The following is a 10,273-nucleotide window of genomic DNA, read 5'->3' as shown; positions in this document are numbered from 1 at the left end:
TCTTCCTGACCCAGGAATCAAACCAGGGTCTGCTGCATTGCAGGCAGATTCTTTCCCAGCCAAGCTACATGGGAAGCTCCATCATCACAGGTGGCTGGACCTAAAGCACGCAAACCCTCACCTCACCCCACATTGTCCTACTCAGAGCATCCTCAGCTCTGATGACATCACTCCATTCCTCTTTCAACTGGGTCTGTGCACCAGGATGAGCCCTGAGAACGAGGAACGTGTGGTCTAGAGAGAGCCACGGTCCTGGTGCAGCAAAAGGGCCTGAGTCCCCCAGGGCATGGGTCAGTCACTGGGAGCCCTTACCAGGTGAGTGACCTTGAGGAGCCAGCCTGGGTCACTCAAAACCTTGTAAGTGGAAAATGGGTTAGAGGGCAGGAAGTTTGACAGCAGCCACGGTCCTGAGGGAGAGACAGGTTAGAGGTGGCAAGAGGTCTGTCCCCTTGAGAGGGGACAGGAAAGGCCCAGCCTCAGAGCCCCGGTAGCTCCTGTTTCTGGGGTGGGTCTGACCTCCAGCGCTGAGCCAGATCCCCAGGGCTGCAGAGCTGACTGCTGGGGTCACCCCCTGCCCTCATGGGCTGCATGGGACAGAGGCTTCCTAGGGTCAGCCCGAGGCAGCCCTTTCCTCCTCAGAAAAACCATTTCAGCAGCCCAGCAGGACTCTTAGTACCTCTTTTCATGCTAATTAAGCCAAGGTCAAAATTTCAACACAGGCCACCAGCTTTTTAAAGGAGAATGGGACTGCCAGGTCACAGAAAAGCATTCACCCCCTGAAGACTGCTGAATGTCCACTTGGCTCCAGGGGGAGGGGCACCCTGCTGAAGATCCCCACAATCCCCTCTTTCCCCCAAAACGGCATCACATAGTGGGCAGATGGCAGCAGCAACAGGGCACAGGGGAGCGAGGGTTATAGCAGTGCTGCTCCTCCTCAGGGAACAACGAGACAGCCCCGAGCTCTGACGACGGGCCAGACCCCGGAGGACTTGCCAGGCCTGGGCTAACCGTTGCTCTCACGTTCTCATATGCTCCCATCAATCTTCAGAATGTCTCAGACCAGGGGTTGCCACTCTTTTTGGTCAACAAGGAGGCAGGCTCAGGAGGACATGCAAATCACCCAGGTCTGCACAGCAGGAATCACAGAGGATCCCCGGGGGTTCCGGGACTCTGGGGAGGAGCTCCCCACCCCTGGTCCACAGATCCAGGGATTCAGGAAGAAGTTGTAGGTGACACCTGAATGGATGGTATGTAAGAGCTGATCTGGGGAGGACAGAGGGAGGGACGTTCTTGGCTGAAACGAGGAGTGAAGTCACAGACGTTACAGCAGAGTGTCTGGTGTCTTTGGAGGATGTGGGTGGAGAAGGACAGGACAGACGGTAGATGCCCGGTGTGCCACCCTGGAGGGGGCGGGAAGTCCCCAAGGAGGCCAGCCAGGGAACTGATGGGGGCAGGTGGGCCTGATAGAAAGATCCAGAAACCCACACTCAGGAAGGATCGGGAAGAGAAGGGAAGCAGGGGACCAAGTAGGAGGCCACTAAAATGGACAAGAGAGGACAGAAGAACAGCTTGACCCACCAAGGCAGTCAGTGTCCATGAGAAGGTGACAGGGGAGGCCAGCTGAGGACCCTGGAGAGCAGGGTGACTCCGCACCACGGAGGAAGCAGACCTGAGTATCTGTCTGGGCCCCGAGGGCTCCCGGCACCACACCCAGGAGGAAGACCCGCTCCTCCCCATCCAGCCACTTCGAAAGCAGGAGAATTGCGGTCCCTTGCACATGACTTACCATTTAACTCTTCCTCTGTTCCCCATTTTATGGCAAAAATACCATCATAGCATTTGAAAAACACTTTTAAAAAATGCTTAGAACCCTACCACCCTAAGCAAACCATTTTGCCTTCTCTTCCTGAGTCGGTTCAACCCTCTGCTAGGTTTCACCGAGCTTAACATGGCATGTAAACCCCGCAGAGCAGGAGCCGGTTCCGTCCACAGCCAGGCCTGCGGCACTGGGTATGGGATTCATGCCGACAAACAGGTCGGGCCTGGAACGAAGGGCCAGTGTGTTCTGACCCACCGCCTCTGCAGATTCTGCTCTGACACTGGTGGGCCCGTAACTTCCCTCAGCCTCTACAAACTCATCATCATTGTCGGCCTGGATATTCCCTCTGGCAAATGTGCCACAATCTAATTAGCTGTCCCGATCTTTGGAAATTCAGGTCACATCTTTATTTCTTTTTTTAATCTTTCTATTATAATACATACCTCCTTTCTAAGCAGACAAGAAATCCAGAAAGCTGGCGGGAAAAGCAGAAGAGTTTTGATTACTTAAACATGTAAAGCCACATTAGGAAGATATTACAAATGAAGAGAAAAGCTTGTAGAAAATATCTGTAAAACATACAATAGTCAAAGGGTTACTATCCCTTGTATATAAGGAGCCAGTGGAAATCAGTGATCAGGAAAATCTCAGCGCCCAGCTCGTAGGCAACAAGATAACAGGTAAGAGCAGATGAGGGCACCTGTGTCTCCACAGCCCCCCTGGGATGACCATTGCGAAGGGGTGGATCTCCACCTTCTGACCTCGTGGGGCTGCGCCTTCTCTCCTGTGCCACTTGAAATATTTACAACTAGTAATAATTTTGTAATTAGCAAAGCTATAAAAAGAAGTAAGTCAATATGTGCATAAATCAAATATTATACCACCAAAACTCACTGCCTGTGCATGAAAGCTTCAGACAGGCTAAAGGGCATATCCTTTCCCTCACTCTAGGTGCCTCCTGGCAGATGGCTTTCCCAGAAGGTGAGAGCAATTATGGGGGCGAGGGGGCAGTCCATTTGTTATACAGGCAGAAAGCAGGCTGATTCCTCCAAGAGCATCGTGTGTGTGTGTGTGTGTGTGTGTGTGTGTGTGTGTGTGAGCCTGCTCAGTTGTGTTCGACTCTTTGTGATCCCCTGGACTGTAACCTGCCAAGCTCCTCTGTCCATGGAATTCTCCAGGCAAGAATACTGGAGTGGGTTGCCATTTCCTTCTCCAAGGGATCTTCCCAACCCAGGGATCAAAACCGAGTCTCCTTCGTCTCCTGCACTGTGAGGCGGATTCTTTACCATGGCGCCACCTGGGAAGTAAAGCATCTTACCCTTGACCTGTTGGTTGATGTTAGTCCTCTCCCGTAGTGCTTCCGACCCCTTTTACCATGCTCCAATCCCTTGAACGAGGCCTGCCCGATGCCTTGTATGCAGTAATCACTAATGCATGTTGCTTGTTTGACAAATTCACTTTGTGGTCCCTACACGCCCGGATCAGAAGAATCAGCACAGGAAGTGGTTGGATTATTTTCAGAACAGTCATTAAAAACACCAGTTAGAGCCAAGGGGGAACAGGCAGAGGCTGCCCTTGGAGCTTGTTCCAGCAACAGCCCGCTGACCCACCCAGTCCGGGGGCACTGCTTGATCTGGCCTGGCCACACTAGACAGACGCCTCCTCCCACTGACAGCTACCCGCTCTGGACTTTTCCTGAGGATTCCGAACTTCCTTCTCCATCTCTCCATCCTTCTTGAAGGTCACCCTCCCTGGGGGGACAGGGCAGACCCTCCACTTTCTCCTCACTGTGGCTCAGCTCCCTCTCACCAGGGATGAAGGGCTGGTGTGGGACCCTGAGACCAGCATCCAGCTCCTCAGGCCACAGTCTTGGCCCTTCTAATCTGTAGTGAGTCTCTGATACCTTAACTTGAAGTTCTTTTTTTTTTATGAGGTTCTTATGACAATTAGGGGTGAGCTCTGCATACAATGGCAACCCACTCCAGTATTCTTGCCTAGGAAATCCTATGGACAGAGGAGCCTGGCAGGCCACAGTCCATGGGGTCACAAAGAGTTGGACATGACTGAGTGACTAATACTTTCTATATACAAGGGCGGGTCCTGTGCAAGCTGGATGACACCACAAGATGTTTCAGCACACTTGGGGGCCAGAGATGGAGGCTGGACCTCCCGAGGGGCTGGCTTTTCACCCGCATGAGCTCCTTGACTTCTGTCCCGTCCCTGGGAGATTCAGGCATGATTTGACACCACAGACGGTTGGAAATGTCCCTCCCTGTGGCTCCCCCAGGACTCTGAACTCAGTGGCCAAGTTCCCACGAGACACCCCCAGTCCTCCAGCTCCACCCCGGCTCCTCATCCCAGCCCCCGGACCACCTGGCAGAAGCAGGCGGCTTCCTTGGGCTCTACCTTGATTCTGGGAACTTTCATTTACTACAATTTTGGTGGCCAAGCCAGGATCAGGAATAGAGGTCAAGAATACCCCGGGACAGATGTGGTGCATGCAGAGGGGAGGGCTAGCTCCTGCACCCTTACGCCAGGGGCCGTGCAGGGTGAAAGAGTATGAATTTAGGTAGAATCCCATTTTTACAGAAGGAAAGGGAGACAAAACACAGATAAAATCTCACTGTAAGCACTGACCCTTAATGAAAGAGTGAAAAGATCTCCAAACTGAATGCAGAATCCAACCACTTCTTGGGACTTCCCTGGTGGCTCAGCGGATAAAAGTCTAGCTGCCAGTGCAGGGGACATGAGTGCAATTCCTGGTCCGGAAAGATTGTACATGCTGTGGAGCAACTAAGCCCGTGTACCACAGCTATTGAGCCTACACCCCCAAGCCTGTGCTTCACAAGGGAAGCCACTGCAATGAAAAGCCCACACACGGCAAAAGGAGTGGCCCCCGCTATCTGCAACTAGAGGAAAACTAGAGGAAGCCCGTGTGTAGCAATGAAGACCCAGTACAACCAAAAATAAATAAATAAAAATGAAAAAATATCCAACCACTTCTCATCCCCGTGGCCCAAACCACTGCCATTCTTCCAAAGATTATGGTCTCCCCTTGGTCCTTCCCATCAAGGCATCTCCACCCAGCAGCGGCTAAACCCAAGAGGACCACCTCGCTCCTCTGCTCAGCCTCCTGCAAGGCTCTATCCAAGAGAGTGGAACCACGCCCCTGGTATGGCCCAGCCAGAGGCCTGCCACTTCCTGGCTCTCTGACCCCACACCCCCTGCAGGCCCCACTCCACCACCCCCACCCGTCACTCCTACAGGACACGCCTCTGCCTGGGTCTGCTCCCTTTGCTGGAAGGCTCTTTCCTCCGGTGGAAATGGACCCCCTGCTCCCTCTCTGCCTGTGTGCTCCTGCCCAGCCACCCTCCCAGTGTCAGCTCTGCACACCCCACAGCACACCCCTTCCCCACGTGACATTCCCCTTTGTACTAGTTATTATCCAACATGCTACATGTTGCATTTATTTACACTGTCTCCTCTGTTTCCCACTAAGACACCAGCTACTCCAGGCCTGGGATTTCTGTTTATTCTCCACTGAATGCCCAGGGCCTCAATCAGTGCCCACACACAGCAAGGGCACCACTGATAGATGAAGGAACCTTGGCTCCCAGGGGGCTCAGGGATGGAGTAACTGGACGCAGCCTAGTCAGTCAGATACTTATGGGGCAATTACTATTCTGAATATCGAATCAGCCAGGCAGTATAAGGACCCCACCACCACCAGTGGTGTCACAGGACCTCAACCTCTGATCAGTGCTTGTGACCCTGCAGAGCTGCATCCAGCCTTTGGGCTCTAGAATAATATGGTCTGGGTGAGCAAGGTCAGATGACAGTAAGACATGGAAGATAGATAAGTACCGGGCTAATGAGCCATCTGCCGGGCGATAAGGTTTCCATGCCAGGCAGCACAATAGCTCTGCAGATCAGTCTCCAGATAAACCCGGAGAACATCAGAACGTTTGACAACAAAACTGAGCTGTAATAACAGCACTCACTCCAATCTTTAGGGATGCACATGTGTCTGCTAAGTCACTCAGTCGTGTCTGACTCTGTGCGACTCCATGGACTGTAGCCCACCAGGCTCCTCTGTCCAGGGGATTCTCCAGGCAAGGATGCTGGGCAGGGTTACCATACCATCCTCCAGCGGATCTGATACATTTCATAATTGTGAGTCAAGTGGCCAGCTGTGACCACCCAGGGGGTTTGATCCTCCAACCTAAAGTCCTCCTAGTTCCTCCTCTCGTCCTCAGCCACGTCTAAAGCAAACCATGTGGTGCCCAGGCTCTGACATGGTCCCATCACTGCACTGGAGACAAGAGCAAAACCATCATCATTCCTTGAGAGCCATTCGGCCCTCCCACCTCACCCCAGAGCAGGCAGGGGACATGAAGTGACATATACTGGACCATCCAAATCTGAAGATGATGACCCCCACACTGCACAGGGCTCCAGTCTGGCCAACTCCCCAGACCGCCAGGAGGAGTCTGGAAAGCCAGTGATCATCCAATAGGTGAGGGCCAAATGGTCAGGAAAGGAAAAGCAAAGACCACTGGTTGTGGCCATGGTCAGCCTAGCCCAGGCAGACAGGCAGGGAGGAAGGAGACCATGTGCCCCAGACACTCTCTCAGTAAGTAAACCCCAGACATTCAACAGATGGAAAGCAGTGGCTTGGAATTCTCTTAAAATGAAACAATAATTGCATTCTCTGTCTGGTTTTTACACTGGCTTCCAAAAGCAACAGGCGCTGAAAGCCCTTCAGCATCACCACCCTCCCCCAAACTTGTTCCCACCCCCAAGAGAACTGGGGAGCCGCAGAGGCAGTCCCCACTGGGATCTGCAGGTCAAGAGCTGCCTGTAATCCCTCCCTTCCCCCCCCCACACTCCCTGTAGCAATTAACAAGGGGGGTGGCAACCAGAACAGTGCTGAAGCCAGCAAATAGCGGGTGGCTACACGAGGACAGAAATAAAATTGCCATTTCAGCTCTGGGTGCATCTGGAAGAGGCGATCACTCTCGAGGGTGTACACAAACTTAGGGGAAGGAGATACCTGAAGGAGAAGGAACTTTTCCCATCTCCTACTGAAATTAAATAAGGATGGTTCTCACAGCAGGGAAAGATGGACCCAGGGGATTCCCCCCAGGCTTAAGTCGTCCTTGGGTCACAAATAGCTTAGGGACCCATGCCAGCCAGGTGCCTGCTGATGGATGATGGAGCATCCACTGGCAGCAAAAGGGTCCTAATGGAGCACTGTCTTTGTAGGGAGGTGACCAGCCCTGCAGCCAGAGGGGGTCGCTATGGGAATCTGGTCACGTGGGAAAGCGACTAGCTTTGCAGTCAGAGGGAGTCACTCACTATGAGCACCTGTCCAGAGGGCAGTCGGAGACTGGCTACCCACTTGGCCTTGATTCCCAAGGCGGCTGGAGTCAAAGGGACGATGAGGGGGCGTGCCTTAAAGTGGGAGGGGAGGAGAACCGAGTGTAAACCGGAGAGAGAGGAGAGAGGGGGCGGGAAGGAAAAGGAGGGGAGGTGGAGGAGGAGGAGCCGAGCCCGCGGCCCCGCCTGGCGGCGCGCTGGTTGGCTGGCCCCCGCGTCCGCCCGCCGCCCGCCCCCTCCTCCCACGCCCCGCCCTCCCCGCGGCGGCTGGCGTCGAGAAAGTACAGTAAAAAGTCCAAGTGCAGCGCTCGGCAAGATGGGAACCGGCTCCTCCAGCTACCGGCCCAAGGCCATCTACTTGGACATCGATGGACGCATTCAGAAGGTAGCCCCCTCCCCAGCCTCCCCCGCCGGGCTGCGAGCGCCCTCCCCGCGCGCCCCTCGCCGTGCCCGCCCGCCGACAGCTCCTCCCCGGTGACCGCGCGGGGTCGCGGTGGCGGGTGGGGGCCAGCCAGGGGGCGCCGGCGGGGGAGGGGTCCGCGGTCCGGCGCCCGCGCATCCGCGGAGGCGACTGCGGCCTCCGACAACTTGGGCCGGGGGCGGCGGGGCTCCGCGGGGCAGGTGTCCCCACGCGCGGCCCGGTGGAAAGGGGCGACCGCAAGGGGAGTATTTTTTCCTTTCCTTGGGCACAGCTTTCTTTGTAACAAATCTGATTAGGCTGAGTTCCGACGTTCCGAGGCTGGCCCATTAAGCCTTTCATTTCCGGTGGAAGGACCCTGGAACAGTCGCCCCAGGAGCCGGTGGGCAGACCCGCGGGACGGACACCCCGGACAGCGGGGCGGGTGGTGCCTGGAGCTCGAAGCCCCTGCGGGGGCCGGGCACCGCTTCCTGCCTAGCGGGGAGCAGGTTGGGGCGGGTGTCGCTGGAGGTTGGCACGGCAGGGGCTGTCATCTCCCACCCCTTCGGTTCCCCATCCCAGCAGGTGGGCAGCCCTGAGCCTGGAGGGGGTGACCCAGGGCTGCTTCACCTCCTGGGGACTGCGGAGAGACCTGATGACCCTCCGGATGAGCTCTGCATTCAGAGCACCTCCTGCTTCTGATTGGCAGAGAGGGACAAAAAGAGAGCTGGCTTGGAGGACGCTTCTCTAAGCTCCCTCTGAGGTCCTGGGGGGTGGGGGAGAGGAAGGCCACAGTGAGGGAAATGCTCCAGCTGGACACTTCAGGGAAGCCATGCATCTGCCACGGCTCACTTTGCTTTTCTCAAGGCGCACCCAGAGCCGGGAAGCAGGAGGAGATGCCCCAGCCGGGCACAGAGTAGGCGCCAGGGCTTGGGTGTCTGCGGTTCTCAGACACCCTCTGCCAGCAGCCTCACTCTCGCCCCATCCCCTGCTTGATCCCAAGAAAGGAGAAGTATGGGCTCCCCTTCCCCCCCGTAGCCCGCTTCATTGGAACCAAATAACGGGGAGCAGGGGCTCTGAAGCGAGGGCAAGTGGTCACCAGGCGCAGGACTCCCCCAGGTCCCCTGGCTTCCAGGACATCTGTGACTGCACAGGAATTTAACAGCCTCCTCAGAGGGAGAAAGGGCCCTCCGCTGAGTACTCCCATGCTCCAGCATAGACACGTGTGCACAGACATGCACACATGGACACACACGTGTGTGCATGCATCCACACACAATGTGCACATAAAATGTGTCCACACACATACACACAGGCGCACACACGTGCGCACACCACATACAGACACACAAGCGCACACAGGCAAACATACACACATACACACCAGCGCACACAGGCATGCACCACACATAGACACACATACATATACACACAGGCAGACATACACACAGGCACACACACAAGCACAAACACACACGCATGCACACACACAGGCAAAGATGCACACATACACACAAGCACACTCATGTACACACACAGGCAAAGACACACACATACACACAAGCACACACACTTTTTCTATCCCAACAGAGGAAAATTATCAAAGCTCGACCCATTTTATCTTTTGAAAGAGGTGAGATGAGATGCTGTCAGCATCAGAAGTGACAGTTCCCTCCCAAGAATGTCCTGAAGGTTTCCTGGAGAAGTCCAATGGGATGCGGGTGCCAAGTGGAAGACAGGCTCCTGAGGGAGGGGAGCGTTGAGTGGTGGGCTTGACTCAGCTGTCCTTGGGGACATTTTGCTGCTGAGATACTCGAGGTTCTGGTGATCTCCACAAAAGCAGCTGAGCAGGCAGTCCTGGGAGACGGTGAGCACCTGTGTTCAGGAGCAGCCAGATCTGATATGGAGTGCCAACTCCACCGCTTTCTGTTATCCTGGACACCTAACCCTGAGCTCTTCTGAGCTGGCCTCCAGGCCAGTAAGGTGGGACAAGAGCATCGTCTTTGTAGACAGTTGTGAACAGTGAAGGAGGCCATGTAGACTGAGTGCCTGGAACCCTCTGGAACAGAGCAGGTGTGATGTTCTCTGTGGTTGGTCCATGCCCTTTGATACAAACGAGAGGAGGCAGACCGTGGTCCTCAGACGTCAGCCATCACTTTCACTGCTTCTTGACCTTGTTCTGTGTCCTCTGCCTTTGCTGCTGGTGCTAGGGGGATCGGGGGGAGGGCTCCTGGCTGCACCTTTAGCCCTGGGGAGAGCTGGATCATCTGGGGTTCCTAGCGTGTGCTAGAAGTCCTAACCCCCAGCCTACCTCACACTGACACCCAGCAGCTCAGTTGGGACTTTAAATCCTGGGCTGAGAGCTTCTACAGAAACGTTTTCAGTGGCCGCGGTTTCTTAAAGTCCCAGGCGCTGGATTAATTCCCAAAGTTCCCGGCATGCCGTCGTGCTCTGTCTTCCTTTTATCCATCCCTTCTCCTTTCTGGGGAAGTCACTCTTGAGGGGAGAGCCTGGGAGGGGGTGGGGCGGGGAGGCAGGAGCTGCTTCTGGCACGTGTGTTGCTCTGTCTGCCCCGTCGGCCCTCGGCGGCTCCCACGTTGTTTCTGCACTCTGTCCCTCCAGTTCTCCGTCCCTCCAGTTCTCCGTCCCTCCAGTTCTCCGGCTCCTGGTCCTTCCTG

At 55.4% G+C, this 10,273-nt stretch overlaps 1 protein-coding gene across 3 annotated transcripts in view; it reads left to right on the top strand.

Moving 5' to 3' along the window:
- Positions 1-7,458: 7,458 nt before the first annotated feature.
- Positions 7,459-10,273, top strand: part of PDE9A (phosphodiesterase 9A) — a 107,452-nt gene continuing 104,637 nt past the window's right edge. For all 3 annotated transcript variants that reach the window (XR_005719430.1, XM_040231763.1, XM_040231755.1), the window contains exon 1: positions 7,459-7,583. Coding sequence is in view for 2 of the 3 variants with exons in the window: in XM_040231763.1 (XP_040087697.1) it covers positions 7,515-7,583 (69 nt within the window). In the remaining variant the exon portion in view is untranslated. The remainder of the gene's footprint in view (positions 7,584-10,273) is intronic.

Source organism: Oryx dammah, unplaced genomic scaffold (genome assembly GCF_014754425.2).
Source record: "Oryx dammah isolate SB20612 unplaced genomic scaffold, SCBI_Odam_1.1 HiC_scaffold_2, whole genome shotgun sequence".
NCBI classification, from domain to species: domain Eukaryota; kingdom Metazoa; phylum Chordata; class Mammalia; order Artiodactyla; family Bovidae; genus Oryx; species Oryx dammah.
This window is presented reverse-complemented; position numbering and strand designations above follow the sequence as displayed.